The following is an 18,287-nucleotide window of genomic DNA, read 5'->3' on the forward strand; positions in this document are numbered from 1 at the left end:
ATATATAATATATATATATATATATATATATGATGATGATGATGATAGTCTCTCCTCAATTTCAGTAGTTTTTATTCTTGTTTAATTTTTTATTCAGGTTAAATGTCTGTAAATTCATCACTGAGCATAATGAGCAGTTGTCAAACAGTATTACCAAAAGGGAAAAAAAAAAAAAACAACAACAGTCGTTATTTTAATACTATTTGACATGCAAGAAAATAAGTAGTTTTTCCATAATGTAATGAATCATGAGCTCAAAAATATATAATATACTTTTTGAAAAGTTACGTCCAAGATATATGAATCATGTCAAGGAAAATAAGTACACATTGAAATATTCCTGTTTTGCAGTATATTATGTGTGTATATATATGCATTGTATATTTCATCAATTAGAGTTCAAAATACAGGTTTTAATTAGTGCTACTTATTTATATATAAAATTTTTAATAAAAGCGATTGTCTAAATTACAAGCTTCGGATATATGAATTTTTATCCGGATAAAGCTCCAATGCTTTTTCAACCTGTACAACTGTATGTACTGGCTGCTAGTATAGTAATACGTACGGATATAGGTTCCTAATTATATTATAATTTTTTTTAAAGGTTGATTAGATTTGTTAATTAAGAAGATCCTGAAAGGTATAAACTACCAAGAATGAAGTGGCATTGGGAGGGTTAGGTTTGACTATGGATGTGCCTTACTCTTTCCATTTTCTTAAACCATATAGTCCAGACAGAATTAGAACCTAACCAATGGTTCTATCTCTTATTTTGTAGTTACAATCGTTAGGATATTTCAGTTAATGTCAACTTAATTATTGTCGTTTATTTGTAAATTAATGTCTTGGAATAAATCTTGTCTATGTATCCTCATAAAGGTAAAAGTTAGTTATAGTGAGCTAAGAAATGGTTTCTTTATTTTGCACGAGGCTTACTTAGACCAGGTTATAGCTCAATACTCCCTAATTTTAAGTTGTTTATCTTTATCTTACATAACGAAAATTATGTGTGTCACGTGCAGGACAGTACTACTAACAAGCTAACCTGGGTTATAGCCCAGGAGACTTGTTTTTTCAAAGACTAAAATAATACCCTAACCTAGACCAATCTTATTAACTAATCCCCACTGGGCTAGCTAACCAACCAAAAAAAAATCTAACACTCTTATCGATCGGCTACACCAATTCCAGGGCTGCTTCTTCTCAACTCCACAGAGGTCTTTTTCCCCCACCTTTGTATTGGGCTATTGTTTTTTGGAGAATTCTAGTAACAATTATGCTAATTTGGAAAATGACTATTTTGAATATTTATTATTTTAAATATATGTTATTTTAATAGCGGTATCAAATATAGGGTTTTTGAGGGGTAAGGCTTATTATGTCCCCCATGTATATTTTTTTTTATCAATGAAATTCATTTGTAGTTTTCAATAAGTTTGTACGTAAGGTTAGCCCACGTCATTTTCAAATCCTGGGTCCGTCCCTGGTCACGTGTCATATTCCTATTGCAGTTTTATTAACGAAAATGGAGAAATTTTCAATGTGATAGTCATACCGTCACTCAGAGTTACCAATATTAGGTGATAACATACTTATTTTTCGGCGGCATAATTTTACTAATAAAGTTCAAGTAATATTAACTTTGTTGTCAAGTAATACCACGTAACACTCAAAAAATTTCCGCTAAATACAAGCAGTCTTGTTAACGTCAAGCCCTTTAACATAATTGGGAAATTCTCTGATTTTTTTTAATAAAAAAATAACTTGTATATATCCAAAGTAGAACGAAAATCTTGCATTTGCTTGCGTGTTTGTATTATAAGAGCCAAGCTGTACATATGAACAGTATCTGACACATCAGTTTCTTCTATAATTGGCACATAAATTGTGACACATCAGAAACTTCTAGTGACTGATTGAATGTTAAGACATCTCTGATGTAGATAACGCCCGCCCATAATAAGAATCGAAACACCTACGTACGTACTTGTAACTTGTAGTCAACTATATGCTATAAACAAAATGGGTTATTTAGTTTCAGAATGTGACACCTAATTAATTTGCCTAAATTAAGATAAATCCGGCCGCTTCAAATTTGTTCAAATATATTTGACTTGATTTTTCACTTGGAAAATTTTGTTACTTCTTTCTAGAATTATATGGTGCTTAATAATTTGTTGTTTACTTAACCTAATTCAGTTTAATATTTTCAACTCTCAGCCTTTCAAATAAAAACCCACCCATGTTCATACAACATCATGCACATCTCTGATTGCAGATCAATCTCTCTCTCTCTCTCTCTCTCTCTCTCTCTCTCTCTCTCTCTCTCTCTCAAAACCAATATTATGATCTGTGCAATGCTAAAGCTAAAGCCTTTTCTCATCATGCTTTTCTTGAAACCCCATCATGAGGATCGCCTTCCATTTTTTTAGCATCAGTTGTTCAATTAGTCTTCACATCTCCATGCCAATATTGTGCTTGTCTTTGCCCTTGAGATTCACAATGGAAGAAGATGCTGCATCAAGCATGATTTCAAGCGTCCAAAGAAATGTAGCTCTCGAAACTTCTGATTCAAACGACAACGATTTTGGACTGCTTCATCCAAATAAGCGTGCGAGACTTGACAATGATGTCTCATTTGCAAAATTTAAAGGGGTTGTGCCACAACAAAATGGTCACTGGGGTGCACAAATATATGCAAACCACCAAAGAATTTGGCTTGGCACCTTCAAGTCCGAGAAGGAAGCTGCCATGGCTTACGATAGCGCGGCAATCAAGCTTCGAAATGGTAAAGATTTGCATAGAAATTTTCCATGGACCAATTTCACCATTCAAGAGCCTGATTTTCAAAACCATTACACAACAGATGCAATAATAAAAATGATTAGGGATGGTTCCTATCCATCCAAATTTGATGCATTTATAAGGTCACAAAAACAATCACAAACTAAGGAAATGGGCAAGGGTAACAACTCGATTAGGGTGCATGGTGATGGGAAAATATTGTCTAGGCAACTCTTCCAAAAAGAATTGACACCAAGTGATGTGGGCAAGCTCAATAGGCTTGTAATTCCCAAGAAATATGCTGTTGAGTATTTCCCTTGCATTTGTGAGAATGTGGAAGAAAATGGGGTTGATGACATTGAGCTGGTTTTCTATGACAAGCTCATGAGGGTGTGGAAGTTCAGGTATTGCTATTGGAAGAGTAGCCAAAGCTTTGTGTTCACAAGGGGTTGGAATAGGTTTGTGAAGGAAAACAATTTGAAGGCAAATGATGTGATCACATTTTATACATGTGAGAATGATGATCAATTGAGAGAGGAAGACAGAGAAAGTGCTACATTTTGGTTAATTGATGTGATGAATAGTGAGGGTGAAAGCAAGAGATCATGTTTGCTTGAGGAGGAGATCAATAAGCATGAGTGTGAGGATTTGCAGATCAAATTGGAACTGAATTTGGGGGAAAGTAGCAGCTACAAGTTTCAGCAAGGTGAATGTAAGTATAGTGAAGATCACAAGGCATCCATGGCTGACCAAAAAGGATTTAGGCTCTTTGGTGTTAATATTAATTAACTGTCTAGGAGATTATTTTTCTTTTCTTAAATCCTTAATCTCCTGAATCTTACTCTTGATCCTTTTAGGCTGTCAAAGCACCAGTTTGGAATGTAATTTTTCATCATGAACAACTGTGAAATTTCATTGTTGCTTGCTACATATATAGAAGTCAAATTCTCTCTCTCTCTCTCTCTCTCTCTCATATTTAATTGTATGTTTCACTTGTTCATATCAGTACTAATTCAGAACTGGAAATGGCAAGTGGGCATGTATATATCTCTACAAATATACGCATACGTCATCCATGTATTATATACGTACGTATTCATGAACTATACTTATATACTTTAAATATTTGTTATATAAAAAAAATGCATAGGCAGAAATGCTTATGACAATTAACATAAGGAGAACCTGATTTCAGTCCTAAAGGTAAAATCAAAGAGAATATTTTGATAAGGATACCGGTCCATATTACACTGTGTATGTGAATGACTTATCAAATCAACCATTTATGAGAAATATGGGTCTTATTCAAACCATCTTATCAGCAGATAAGCTGTCTCCCACTCATCCAGACCCATTGATCCATTCCACTCATGCACTAATAAGTGGTGGCTCTCCACCTTCTTCTCCGTCACTCTTTTTCTTCTTCTTTCCATGAATTGGACTTTGTTTTTGGGTTTTGGAGCAAACATGAAAACAATGGTGGTATTGGATTTTAGAATGGGGCTCGTTATATCACAATCTCTGAGTTGTCTTTCAAATATAAGGGGTGAGTTTTGCTTTCTTTTTGGCCCTTGGCCCCCATTGTTGTACCCACAAGAGAAAAAAATAAATAAAGTTTTTTAAACCAACTTTATAAAGTTTTTTTTTTAATATTAGTCTTTATTATAATAGGGGTGAGCACAATTTCGGGTCAACTTAACTGAACTACTCAATAGCCCAACTACTCAACTCGATCATTAGATGGTTGGATTGGCTTAATAATGAGCGAGTCCTGGATCCAAAAAATCATAAACCGTTATATCAGGTTGAGTTACGAATTATAACCAAAATTGACCCAACCCAACCCATGCCCACCTCTAAAGATTTTTTTATTATTTTTAAATATAAATACAAGGGATAGTTTAAATTGCATATACATTTCCTCTCTCCACTCCCACAAGACAAGTCAGAAATTAAAATCATTTTAAAACTCAAGATATCCAAGTTAATTCCAATATGTGTCAACAAATAGTTAAGGTTATTCATATAGTACAATGGGGTTATCATACCACTGAATTTATTGGACAGACACATCTGCCATTACCTTCACACTCCATAAAAGATAAGGCATAGGCAATTCATTATGTTTATGGGCATATAAAATGGCATAAAAGAATCATCCAATTCGTGCACATGATTTTTTTTCTCCATATCTTTATCTTTGGCAACAACATGACATCATTAAATGCTACTAAAATAATGATTAATACAACTTTTGTAGACATGACGATAAAGCTTAGTGACGATACAAAATGTGAAAAATCTTAAATCAAATCTCAAAGGTGGACTAACAAACAGTTTTTCATGTGAAAAATCCACACGATTTATGCGAAAGTGACGAATTGAAGGACCCAAAGCAAAGGTGGGTTACACTATTATGCATTGCATGCTTTTGGTCTTATTTGGTCTCTAGACTCTAGATAGTGAGACTCCATGCATGCCAGCACCATACGCAACAAAGCTTTTGCTCATAGGGACACCCACCTAACCTACCTACCCACTGATTCGTTTTCAATTTTGCCAACAATTTTTCAAGTTGTTGTTGCTTTCAGCTTGTGCATGAAGTGTCCATTTCTGATAATAAATAGGATCATCGCAACACGAGTTTGTAGCTCAAGGGATTAAGTGTATTTATTTCTGCATTCGAAATTCTAAGTTGAATTACTCCTTTACCCAACATCACTTGTATTTACAAGGCCAACAAGAGAAGGACCTCTTTGGGCTCATAAAAAGATTTACGTAGTGGATGATCAGTTGTTTGAGTTGGGCTTTAACCATTCTGAAAGATAAACCAAGTTGTTTTCCAATCCAATCATGTCACAGGTAATCATTAACAGAAGAACATACCAAGAAAGGAACCATTCAGAAAGATAAACCAAGTTGTTTTCCAGTCATATCAGAACATACCCAGAAAGGCATTTGAGAGAAAGCAGAGGTCATCCTCTCTTCTTTTCTTGCACTGCCATTATTCTAAAACCATGCTTACATTAAAAAAAATTTAAAAATTTAAAAAACAAAGGGAAAGACTGCCTACAAAGAAACATAAAATTAAAGGCCTAAACTCTGTTGATCCCCACCTCCTCTTGTGGAGCTTCAATGCTCTCCATTTCCTGCTCAGGCTCTTGGAGGTTAATGCCCTTGTACCTCTTAGCGCAAAACACATAAACTACAAAGTCCAAAGCTGTTAGAATTGCAATTAGGAAGTAGAATCTGTCCAGGTGACCCTCATTCAGATTATTTGGGATCCAACCAGGGTTTTCACCTCTAGCTGTAATCATCATCACGATGGTAACCAGCAAGCTGCTAACATAATTACCAAGAGATATGGAGGCCATGCAGAGTGAACTTCCAAGGCTTTTGATTCCATCTGGGGCTTGTCCATTGAAGAACTCAAGTTGACCAACATACATAAAAATTTCTGAAGTACCAACAAGGACATATTGTGGAATTTGCCAAAATATGCTAAGTGAGCTTACCTTCTGACCAGGCTGCACATGTTTGAGCCTTGCCACCTCTGTGGCACCAGCTGCAACCATTGATAGCAAGCCAATAATGAGCCCTATTCCCATTCTTTGAAGCTCGGATAAGCCTTTTGGATTCCCACTTAATCTTCCAGATACAGGCACAACGATATGGCGATAAATCCCGGTGCAGATAAGAACACTGAATATGTCGAAAAGAGACATGCTAGCAGCTGGGAAGTGAAAATTTCCAATGTGTGATTCCATCACATCACCTTGCTCCACAAAAAGGGAAGCCATTTGTGTGAACACCACTGAGTAAATTATGGTGCAAAGCCAAATGGGGAGCATTTTCAGAACGCATTTGGCTTCCTCAACTTGAGTTATAGTGCACACCCTCCATGGATTATTCGGGCCACTTCGATCCATCTCTGTTATTGTTGCTGCCTTGTCCAAAAACCTGACCAAATTAAGTAACAAAAAAGTTCATTGCCATACTAAAAAGCTAATTATTATTTTGTTTGTATCAAAATTAATAAAGTGCAATATTACATACACAATCTCTTTACTGTGGAGAATCTTTCTACTCCCTTTGATTGCAGATTCTGATCCTTCCACCTCATACAGATTCTCAGGGCTGGCTGGAACAACCTTCCATTTTCTAAATGCAGCCACAAATACCTGAGCTACACGTGGCAAAGGGTTGCCACTCGGTTTTATGTACCGGTACCTTGGTGCTGCTAACAAATACGACACCAGACCAACGATAGCAGATCCCAATGACACCAGAAACCCCATAGTCCAGAACCCTTTGTCCTCATAATAAACCAAGATGCTGTTGGAGAAAAGAGACCCAACATTGAGTGCAAAGTAGAAATAGCAGAAGAAAGCTGCTTTTGAAGACTGTTGTTTGGGATTTGTCTCGTCAAATTGGTCTGCTCCAAATGTTGCTATAGTAGGTTGGTGCCCACCATATCCAAGTGCTATTAGATATATTGATAGGTAAAAGATAACAACACCCGCTGTGGATTTTGGCTTGCAAGGAGTTACTCCATCGCCACAACCAGACGGATGGATCAGGTAGAGCCAAGATGACAGTGATAATAGCCCCAAGCCCTGATTGAGGAACATTAAGTTTTTACACCAATGTTTCGAAAAACAAATACAAACATTAAAAAATATGTTGGCAACACCAAAAAAGAAATATTACCAGCACAAGGATGAGCTGAAAGATTGCGCAGGTTAAGAAACGACCCCAGTAGGAGTCACTGAGGAATGCTCCAACAAGAGAGAACAGATAAACGGTTCCAGTCCACTTGCTGACATTATTTGCCGCCGCGGCATTTTGTTGATCAAGAACTCTGATTAGAAACAAAACCAGGTTCACACCAACACCAAAGAAAGCTAGTGTTGCTAGGCCTTGATTCGCTGCACAGAACAAGCCAGACAATTAATACATATCAAGAGGAAAGTATATCTTTGCAACTCTATAACCTAAGGAACGAAAATTTGATTGTCATCAATGATGTGTACCTAGCAAGATAGTTGCAAGGGTCCATCCTCCTCTGCTCTTTTGAACAGGGGATTTGGTTTCCTTACTCTCAGTTATCTCAGTTGTCACCTGCTGTTCATTTTCAGGGATGTTTGTATCCACAGCTCCTGATACTTCAGCATCTCGGTTATTGTCTTCGTTAATCATCTGCCAATTTTTGAAAGGAGAGATCAAGTTAATTGCGTTCTACTAAGTAACCAACTTTTGAAAAACGCACTCAATATCAATTCAAAGGCATGACATGATAGCAATATAAATCAAGGCCTATTAATTGAATCAAACATGAACATCAACAACTGAAGTGTTGCTATAACATTACTATGAAGCCAGCTGAAGTGTAGGATACCAACCTTTTACGAAACTTGATAACTGCTTTTGAAATTCTGGTGGACTCCGGTGACGGGGAAGAGCGAGTGTCGGTAGTTACAAGTGGCAATGTAGGCGAAATCACATGAGTTGCCAGAAAACTAGAAAATACGAAAAATCCTTTTGTCATTTATGGTGGAGAAGCGAAACAAAAATTTCACCCCAAACGATGCCCCTTAATGCTTCAACCCAATATCTCAATCCAAACTTCTTGAAAAGCCTCGATAAACCATGTCAGACTAAAAACCTAATGCAGCTTCTATAAAGAAAAGACCAAAGAAAGAGGACACAAAGAAAGAGAACACAAAGGGAGATGTTGTTGCTCAAAGAGAAGAAAACACTTGAAGAAGCATGCTTGTGTGTATGTATCTATATATATGTATTGAAGGCCTGTTCCAGTGATGACAAATGCCACACATTCAGGCTTCTGTTACGTAACAGATTTCAGAAAAAAACTCAAATGCTTTGGTCTTATCCATAACTAGTTTTGAGTTTACAAGTCATTCGGATCTTAGATTTTAGACCTGAAAATATATATATATATATATATATATGTGTGTGCTTATTGTAATTTAATTAAGTTCATTAACAAGTCCAGGTACACTCATTTTTATTAGGATTTTAGCTTCTCTTTTAGTAGCAACAAGTGCACAGGCATAGCCTTCTCCCCACAGAAATAAATTAAATTAAAATTTCTGGATTTTTAAACAAACATTTTAAACCACACAACTGATTCTGAATCCCCCTACATTCGGGTGCAAAGCAATCCTCCTAACTCTTCATTTCCATGATATCTCTTCTCTTCCACCTTAAATAAGTCTTTGTGTTTGTCAAAAGAAATAATAATAATAATAATAATCTTTTATCTTGTCCATCCCAACTTTTTTAAAAACCTCAATGGTGGTAAAACCTTGTTTGAAAGAAGAAGAAAAAAGGGTCAAAAATAATACAGTCCAAGCTACTAACCTATTATGTGATTAATATGCCAACAACATGATTTCATGAAGGTGTAGGAGAGTACCTCAAGACCATCCTCTCGGAGTGGGAAATGATAAAAATGGCCACCACCCAAACCAAATTTGTATTAAGCTCTTTTAACTTTGATATGCTTCACAGTTACAGTGTTAGCTGTTAAATAATGATGCAACAATATATATACATAAATTCTCCTATACGGATGTCGGGACTGATTCAGAAATTCTCCTGTATGCTCCAAATGCATAAACCAAGAGCTTTGATTTGAGAGAGGTGAGTTTAGGCAGTCAGACCAAAAGAAGAAGAAGAGATGGAAGATATTCTAATGGGTTGTTCGTAGGGTCTAGTCTAGAAACTGGAGACTGGCCGTTTATTGCTTTACAGACAGTCTCTATTTCGTGTCACGACCATGGAAGCTTGTTATATAACAGTTATACGTGCACTCACCACTTGGTCCGTCAACTTCATCGTGTCCAAATGCATAACTTCTGGGAAATGAGCATTGACTAGAAAATAACAAACTAAATCAATTTAAGACCTCTTGTGATTTGGGTTTTCAGTGGAGTTCATTGTGGATTGTGGTTGTATACATCATATAATTCTAAGGCTTTTACATTTTACAGACTATGATTTTAGGTTTTGGACATTTTAGCCGAGTCCAACAGCTATGGCTAGTACATAAAGTTATATTTCCTTGGTTTTAGCCATGCTAATTGCATCTTTCTAGTTTAACAAATTTCAATAATTGGATTGCTTTAGTTTTTTTCTTCTTCGTCAATCAAATTTTAGACTGTTCTTTTTTCTTTTTTTTCACATAAGCGATATTGATAAAGGAGGAATTTGAACACAAGAACTTGTAAGTTGTAACTACGATAGTAAATGCTCCTAATCGTAATTACAACTTACAAGACCCTTGACAAATTTGAGTCCACCCTTTTTAAAATTTGTGGTTTCACCCTTACTTGTAAGTAATTGGTAGGATTTTTAGAAGTTTATGTATGAGTTTATAAGAATTTGAAAAATGAAGTCTTTTTTTTTTCCCCCAAAAGCAGGGAAAAAAATAAAAAATAAAAACTTTGCAAGTTAAGTTCCTTTGGCTCCCACTCCACTCCAGAGTATGACCTGCCCCTTTCGCTCTTAGAACACATCATAGTTTTCATCGACACCCTCTTGTTTTCCAAGTACCCTTATTCTCTCTCTACGCCTCTCTCTCTCAAACAAATTAGTACCTAATAAGAACGAGAAAAGATCAAGGTCCTTCCAAGTTCCAACTACCCTTTTCTTTCTGAATATAAAATTTACAGTTTTGCTGTTCCTGCTCTCACATTGGCGCTTTCTATTGCACAAAGGTAAGAAATTTATGGAGGCATTCATCTTCTTACTTGTTACTATTGTTGCGGTTGTGGATACTTGTTTCAGATCAGTTATTTTCGGCTGAGATTTGTGTGAAATGTAGTTGAAGTTTGGATTTTCCTTAGTTGTGATACACTGTTGTTGGAATTTTCTGGGGTTTAAGGTGGAGATGGTTGCGTACGTTAATATTATTGAGGTTACTGAAGCTTTACTGTTGTAGTTTTATGTTTGTTTTCCCAAAAGTTTCCGGGTTTAGCTTCACTGGAAAATGTATGTCTTAAATTTCTGGGTTCAGCTTGCTTTGGGTAAATTTCTGGGTTTTCCTCTATGGGTTAAGAGTTGTTGCAAAAGGGTTTGTTTAGCTTAGTGTGACAAACCAGCATTTTTGTGGTAGTGCAAGTAATAGTTGGACAATGGAAGTCATTTGATTTAAAACAGGAAAAAAAAAAATTTAATATAGTTAAGAATTCTGTTTTCAAGATTCTATTTGTAGATTTCCTTCATGGCTTTGTGAATATTAATTCTGATTTAGTGCATTATGTAGATCTTTGTTCTCCTTAGTGAGATTCCATTTATTGAAGATGGCAACAACTGCTGCTTCCAGCCTGCAAATGGCAACTGCCAGACCCTGCATGTCCTCTTCTCGTAGAGCTTTTGTGTCAAGTGCTGCAATGCTTAATGGTAATTTTAAGCTGGCTTCATGGGCTAAGCTTTCGAGTGCATGCCATATAGCATGTGCACAACCTTTCCACCGGAGCTTTACATCATCATCTCTAAAAATGGATAAGTTTGTTACAAAGGCCATGGCTGGAGCTAGTGAAAACAAGCCTGCCTCAGGGTTGCCAATTGATTTGAAAGGTTAATTTTCTTTTTACCTCTCTGCTCCCTCACTCATATTGGTACTGATTTGTTTTAAGTTCATTCCTTCCTCTTTAATATAATGGACTTGTTGCTGCTTTTTCATTATCCTCTTCTTTTCTTGTCAAAGGTTGCTCATATTGGTGATTTCTGTCTTTTAATTCACTTTAATGTCATATTTTGTGCTAATGATTTGTTTTCCTATGGATCTTTGTATTGCAATAAAGAAAGCTGAAAGTTTGTACTTATCAGCTTTCGGTTTTCTATTTACATAATTCTCCTTGTTTTGGATGTATACACTTAGGAAGGCTGACTGTAGCCATACAGAATATGCTTGGAGGAACAGCATTGTTCTCACGATGATGTTTTATCTGATCAAATGCAGTAAATTTTAAATGGTGATGGTCTATGTGCAGAATATTTCCTTCAAATGTTAGCTTTAGATTTTACTGATCTGGAATACTGTATATATGTGCCCAAGTTGTTGTCCGTACTGCAATTATGTACCTGCCTTTTGATGAGCACTTTACCTTTCCAACTAGATATGGATATTCCTTGTGCAGGTAAGAGGGCATTTATTGCTGGTGTAGCTGATGATAATGGATATGGTTGGGCAATTGCAAAATCTCTAGCTGCTGCAGGTGCTGAAATTCTTGTGGGCACATGGGTGCCTGTAAGTTGATCGGCCTGATCTCCAGGATTTCATAAATTCCTTTTCTCTTTCTTAATTTTTGATAATGATGTAGTCACTGACTATGAAGAGCTTATATGCAGGCTCTGAACATTTTTGAGTCCAGCCTGCGACGTGGAAAGTTTGATGAATCACGCGTGTAAGATGTTAGATCTGGTTTTGAATAGTGTTAGCCGGTAAATTTGATGAATAGCTTCTGACAAGATATTTGATGTTTCAGGTTACCAGATGGTTCTTTAATGGAGATTACCAAGATATATCCCCTAGATGCTGTTTTTGACAACCCTGAGGATGTTCCTGAGGAAGTAAGGGAGAAATATATTGTTTATATTATTAAAAATGAAAATGGTCAAATATACTTAATGTGTTTTGGTGTTCCTTCATGCAGATAAAAACAAACAAGCGATATGCAGGATCCAGTAAATGGACTGTCCAGGTATGAATTAAACTGTCTTAGTTTTTGTTTTAAAGTTTTTCTAGAAAAACTTTAGACTGTATGTTGGAGCATTAGACTAGTTTTAATGTTTAACATGGACAGACAACAAATTAGAACATAATTTCAGTGCCAAAGTAACAGGTCTTTTTGTACTTTCCCCGGAGATCACTTCCTAATAAAATGGAACCGAATGAGGATCCATGACATTCAGCCACCAACTTTAGAAACAGTTTGGCTAAGTTCCTCTTTCCTTGTAGTTTAAGTCTTGCATTCTACTGGTCACGAATTTTATCTTTTGTTTATGCTGTAAGGAATTTCCTTATTGCTACGCTTGCCTTTCCAAAATGTTGAATTTTAAATATCATATGTTGTCTGATATTCGGCTTCTCACCCCTCAATAGCTATTGAGACTGTCGTTTGACAACATTCCAATTTGATGATCTAGATGAGGGGTTTCAGATTTTGCTTAAGTTGGCTTTTAAATATACAGATAACATAATTCTTCAAACAACATATGGTTTTTATTGAATCTTGATTTTATGTTTTGCAGGAAGCTGCTGAATCCGTCAAGAGTGATTTTGGCAGCATTGACATTCTTGTGCACTCACTTGCAAATGGACCAGAGGTACGTTAATACTCATAATGGAATTTCTATCCTCTATTTTCTTGGCACATATTAATTTTTCTCTTTAATAGGTAGTTAAACCTCTGCTGGAGACATCCAGAAAGGGATATCTCGCTGCTCTATCCGCATCGAGTTATTCCTATGTTTCTCTACTCAAGCATTTCCTCCCAATAATTAATCCAGGCAAGCTTCCACATTTGTTATCCAGTATTGTTTTCTTTTATTTTTGTGTTTTCTTTAATTTGAATTAGAATGTTGTGGTTACAGGTGGTTCATCAATTTCTCTTACATATATTGCTTCTGAGAGGATCATTCCTGGGTATCTTTTCTATGCATTGTCTGCTTCACATTTGTGTATGGAGTTACTTTTGCTAATTTTTCATGATGATGGATTCTTGAATTATCCTTTGCAGATATGGTGGAGGTATGAGCTCTGCAAAAGCTGCTCTTGAGAGTGACACTCGAGTGAGTTTTTCTTCCATGCACTTGTACATGAAATTTATCCCGGTTTCTATTCCTTCCAAGCTTGTGTTGACATGAATTTTGGCATTATTCAGGTTCTTGCTTTTGAAGCTGGGAGAAGAAAGGGAATTAGAGTCAACACAATTTCTGCTGGTACCGTTTATCCTATATCTAATGGATTAAATTAATAGTGGAATCCTCATGGGTGGACTATTGTGGTCATTTATATTGGTGATATCTGGAAGATCTTTTCGCTTTCAACCATGATTGGAGCTTCGTTAAAAAAAATTATTGAATTACATAGGTGTTAAGCTTCCTGGAGGTTTTTCGTTTGGCTAGTATTACCTCAACTTCTGTTTTTGGATCCTCAGGTCCACTGAGAAGCCGTGCTGCAAAAGCAATAGGATTTATTGATATGATGATTGACTATTCATCAGCCAATGCACCTCTACAAAAAGAACTGTCTGCAGGTAATTTATCAGTCTCCTCTTCAATTTTATTTTACTCTTCCCTTTTTCTGTTAAAGATACTGAAGTTACAAATCTCATTAAACAGAGGAGGTAGGGAACACAGCTGCGTTCTTGGCATCACCTTTGGCCTCTGCCATTACTGGCGGTGTTATATATGTAGACAATGGATTGAATGCAATGGGTGTGGGAGTTGACAGTCCAATTTTCGAGAAACTCGATATTCCAAAGGCTCAGCACTGAGGATGATAGTTAAGAGGCAGCAGGCAGGCAGGCAGGCAGGCAGGCAGGCAGGCTGAATGATAATCCAAAAGTGATGAGTTGTACTGTAGACGACTAAATGCTGTTAGTTTGTGCCCTCCCCCATCCCTCGGATGTCTTTTCCAGCGGCCCTGTTTTGGCATGAGAGAAATTTTACCCCAGGGATTGTAACAGTTTTCAAGAACCTTTATTTGCTTAAATCAACTTAAAGATTTTGTGGTTGATGTTGGGTTTATTCTTGTTAGGACTTGTGTATAAATGATCAAATTCAATCTGCCTTTTATGTTCATTTGTGGTACCACAAAAATAACAAAAAAATTCCGAATAAGGATGGATGAAACAATAATGTTACAAAAGTTACATTTTTCTTTCTCTAATGTCACAAGGAACATATTATACATGAAAGCCCGCACATTTTTACAATCCGATCCGAGTCCAGTAGAGAGTACGCTTGCAATGAGTAGAACGAACTCCAAAAGGGTCAAAACATCAAAAGCCAACCTAATGCAAAACATACTTCTAAGTAGAAGGCAATCTTCCTAATCCAATTTACACTATTGGACTCAAATAGGCACGGAGCAGATAACTGAAGTTACTGAACCATAGAGCATAAATGGCGGTTATCTAGCTAGTCTCTCTTGATCAAAGCTTGCGCTTACTCCTGCGAACAACATTGGTTCCAGCAGCATCATCATTTTCAGGGGATTCTTCTACAACTGATTCTTCCTGCACAAGCCGGCCACGATTTCTGGAAAGTTTTCGAATCGGGGTTGTGGGTAAGGCTGTTTGGGAACTGTATGCTGCTGGTTCCTCTTGAGATGCAGGTAAGGAGTTTGGGGGGCTTCTATGTGGCATCAGCTCCTCGCCAACAGGCAACATATCCTTCATTAACTGCAAAGCAACAAAAAAGTTATTCACAAAAGGGCAGACAATCAAGCATGAAAAGGATGCGGTGGGAGAGTGATGCACATAAAGACTAGGATGCCAACTTTCTTTTTATATGATCGTAAGAGAAAATAAAGATCAATATAATTTGACAAGAACTCAATTTTAACTCAATATATGCAGTCGTGTCTTATGTTTAGAGTTTCTCAAACAGTTCGTTTTAACAAAATACCAAATGAATTCTACAAATTTGGCAGTTTTGACACTGAGATGGGCTTATTTCCAGTTACTAGATAATGCAGGAACATGCTTCTGTGATGAAACTTATGGTGCAAGACATATTAAATAAAACATTAAACCTGAAGAAATGGCTAGTTACTATACCTTCCAGTCCTTGAAATCAAATCGGAACACAAAATGGTCATAAACCACCTCACGTGATGCCACTAAATTGGCAGCAGGAGCATTCCTAGGTGCTGAAAAAGAGAAATAATGACTTAGCCAAAAGTATAGATTGCTAAAACACAAAATATAATAGGAAAATATAATCAATTTGTATGCTTTTATAATCTACTTACAAACAAGATGAGAACCATTTGCATCTACAGTTATTTCAGCCCGGCCATCTTTGACTAAGAATGACAGAGCAAATAAGTTCTCCACTGTCTGTGCAAAAGACTTCCTATTTAGTATCAAGCCTTCAAGTCTAACCCGTTTGTATCTTCTAAGAATGTCAAACATTGTTGACATGTTCTTGTCAGTATCAGTTTTTTCTTCTCCCTGAGTATCATCTATCTGTTGCATATAAACCACAAACGTGAACATATCATCAGCAAAGTTCGTACAAATTGTAGGAAATGCTTCTAAAACAAAGGAGTATGATTTCTACAGTATACAGACAATATAATCAACTTTACCTCATCAGGTCGATCAGTTGTGGTAGGCTTTGCATGTTTGCTGCGAACCACAGCCTTCCTTTGCTTCAACTCGGTATTCATGGGTCCAAGCCTTAAGAAAAAATAGCAGAACCATGAGTTAGTACAGAAACAAGGCAATGTCACACAATAAATCTTCACACATAACATAATCATAGAACAACTCACATGGTACAACACCCATGAGCCCTCTTGAAAATGGGTGAAACAGCAAGTCCAATATCCTTCCACTTAATTGAGACAGGCGCATCCTCTTGGCTGGCTAATGAACTATTTAATTGCTTAAAATTATTAAGCACACAAGTAACAAAGTCTGATGGGCTAATTCCTGCACTGGACTGTGACTTAACAGACGTCCACAGTGTGTTAGTGATGTCCAGCAGCGCCTCTGCATCTGCTACTTGTTCCCTTGGCTTCTGAACTGAAAATTACCACATGGGCATTGCAAATTTATTATTCAAAATCAACATACGAGCTCAGGAAATACAAAAATTTCATTTTTCTTTCACAAATACTCAGCCTTCTCATTAAGCAACAACACAACGAAAGGAAAAATAAAATAAAAAATAACATAAACGCTTTAAATATTCAAGATCAAAGTTGATGAATTCTTAGGAATAAAACACAGATGATTTAATCAAAAAGTGATTGGGGATACCTTGCTCGTGCAATTTCTCAACTTTATTGATGATTAGACAGAACCTCTCCGACTCTGGACACATTAAATCATCTCTTTTCTCTGCAACAAAAGGAAAATAAATAAATTTTAAAATAAAACAATTGGAAATGCAAAAATCTTTTATTTGTTAACAGCACATATTACCGATAAGTAGAAATGCATACCACAAATGAGGTTCTTGACGGCGAGGTAGTCGGACCGAAGGGTTCGCCGTTGAACGGAGTCTTGCTCACTCGGGAGATCCGACTCATTTTCAACTCGGCCGGCGTTGGCGTGGACCCTCTCTCGCTTCACGGCTCTGAGTTGCTCGGCGTCGTCAACGTCCCGGCTTTGGCTTCGGGTCCGCTGGCGTTTCGCAGACTTGGGCATCGTACCAGAATTCCTGGAGAAGCGACTTAAATTCGAAGCTCTGAGAAACCCTAAATTCAAATTCAAAACTCAGATTCGAGAGCTTTGAATTAATGAAGATTCAAGAAGGAAGTGCAGAGCTGGAAATTAAGTTTGAGTTCTTTTAAATATCGAAAATTTTCACGGTTTGGAGAGGGCGGTGCATTTCCCGCTCAACGCAAATTATTTCGGTTAAAAATCGACTTCCGCGTTTCTTTCGGGCAGGGGATTTTTTCTCTTCGCTTATAAAATGCAGTTCAGATAAATAAAATGAAATAATTAAAATAAAATTAGCTAAACATATTAATTTTCTTATTTTATATGTCTGTTAAATTTAAAACTTTGAGGTATTTAATTCACTTATGTAAAAAAAAATTGTTAAAGTGTGTTGTGTGTGGTAACTTCCAACACATGCCCAGCATGTGTGGATAGATCTCGTATATATAAAAATAAAAAAAAGCCTTGCTTTGGTTTAAAATAAGGAGCTGATTTTCTCACTTATCTTTTGTTTACTTATATTTATTTGGTTAGAAATTGTATGTTCTCACTATTCTATTGTCCACTTATACTTTATTGTATGTTATAGTAAAAAGTATTTTAAAAAAACAAAAGGGAGTGTAAGTGAATAAGATGGGAGTGGGAAAATCAGAATCCTAAAAATATGTACATAATCATTTTAACTTAGAACAAGTTTAATAACAATTTAAAATTATGTCTTATGGCTTATGTCTTCTTCCACTACATGTGTGATGTTTGTATCCATAAATTAATAAATTTTTTGAATTACTAATTATATAACACATTTATTAAAGAAATTAATATATAAATTATGATTTGGCAATAGTCGACTATTTTGAATTTGAAATTACTAATTTCAATGTAATATATTTGAAATGAATACATACACAGAATTACAACCAACTCTTATACATGTTACTCATGCAACACAAGAAGTTATTGCAATAAACAACTAAAGCAAAAAAAAAAAAGGGAAGATGCGAGAAGAAAGATGGTGAGCAAGGATTGAGATTTTAGTTATTATCTATCTATCTATATATATAAAGTAAA

The 18,287-nt window shown here is 36.2% G+C and overlaps 4 protein-coding genes across 4 annotated transcripts; 2 read left to right on the forward strand and 2 right to left on the reverse strand.

The window, feature by feature from the left end:
• Positions 1 to 2,505: 2,505 nt before the first annotated feature.
• Positions 2,506 to 3,648, forward strand: LOC103341918 (AP2/ERF and B3 domain-containing transcription factor At1g51120-like). Its single transcript, XM_008245464.2, has one exon. The coding sequence runs from the start codon at positions 2,506 to 2,508 to the stop codon at positions 3,574 to 3,576; it is 1,071 nt and encodes a 356-aa protein (XP_008243686.1). The 3' UTR covers positions 3,577 to 3,648.
• A 2,045-nt stretch (positions 3,649 to 5,693) lies between these two features.
• LOC103341917 (protein NRT1/ PTR FAMILY 7.1-like) lies at positions 5,694 to 8,330 on the reverse strand. Its single transcript, XM_008245463.3, has 5 exons — positions 8,190 to 8,330; positions 7,821 to 7,986; positions 7,498 to 7,715; positions 6,844 to 7,403; positions 5,694 to 6,747 (listed from the first exon to the last, which is right to left on the reverse strand). The coding sequence occupies exons 2-5, from the start codon at positions 7,984 to 7,986 to the stop codon at positions 5,883 to 5,885; spliced, it is 1,809 nt and encodes a 602-aa protein (XP_008243685.2). The 5' UTR covers positions 8,190 to 8,330; the 3' UTR covers positions 5,694 to 5,882.
• A 1,947-nt stretch (positions 8,331 to 10,277) lies between these two features.
• LOC103341841 (enoyl-[acyl-carrier-protein] reductase [NADH], chloroplastic-like) lies at positions 10,278 to 14,622 on the forward strand. The gene is made up of 13 exons (XM_008245395.3): positions 10,278 to 10,529; positions 11,078 to 11,391; positions 11,955 to 12,064; positions 12,166 to 12,221; positions 12,303 to 12,387; positions 12,471 to 12,518; positions 13,069 to 13,143; positions 13,215 to 13,326; positions 13,411 to 13,462; positions 13,557 to 13,608; positions 13,701 to 13,758; positions 13,977 to 14,075; positions 14,161 to 14,622. The coding sequence occupies exons 2-13, from the start codon at positions 11,115 to 11,117 to the stop codon at positions 14,313 to 14,315; spliced, it is 1,179 nt and encodes a 392-aa protein (XP_008243617.2). The 5' UTR covers positions 10,278 to 10,529; positions 11,078 to 11,114; the 3' UTR covers positions 14,316 to 14,622.
• Positions 14,623 to 14,640: 18 nt separating this feature from the next.
• Positions 14,641 to 17,430, reverse strand: LOC103341842 (non-structural maintenance of chromosomes element 4 homolog A). Its single transcript, XM_008245396.2, has 7 exons — positions 16,997 to 17,430; positions 16,812 to 16,892; positions 16,322 to 16,574; positions 16,136 to 16,226; positions 15,797 to 16,013; positions 15,603 to 15,694; positions 14,641 to 15,224 (listed from the first exon to the last, which is right to left on the reverse strand). The coding sequence occupies exons 1-7, from the start codon at positions 17,199 to 17,201 to the stop codon at positions 14,976 to 14,978; spliced, it is 1,188 nt and encodes a 395-aa protein (XP_008243618.2). The 5' UTR covers positions 17,202 to 17,430; the 3' UTR covers positions 14,641 to 14,975.
• Between the last annotated feature and the right edge of the window lie 857 nt (positions 17,431 to 18,287).

Source organism: Prunus mume, linkage group LG1 (assembly GCF_029339155.1).
Source record: "Prunus mume cultivar Tortuosa linkage group LG1, ASM2933915v1, whole genome shotgun sequence".
Lineage (NCBI taxonomy): Eukaryota > Viridiplantae > Streptophyta > Magnoliopsida > Rosales > Rosaceae > Prunus > Prunus mume.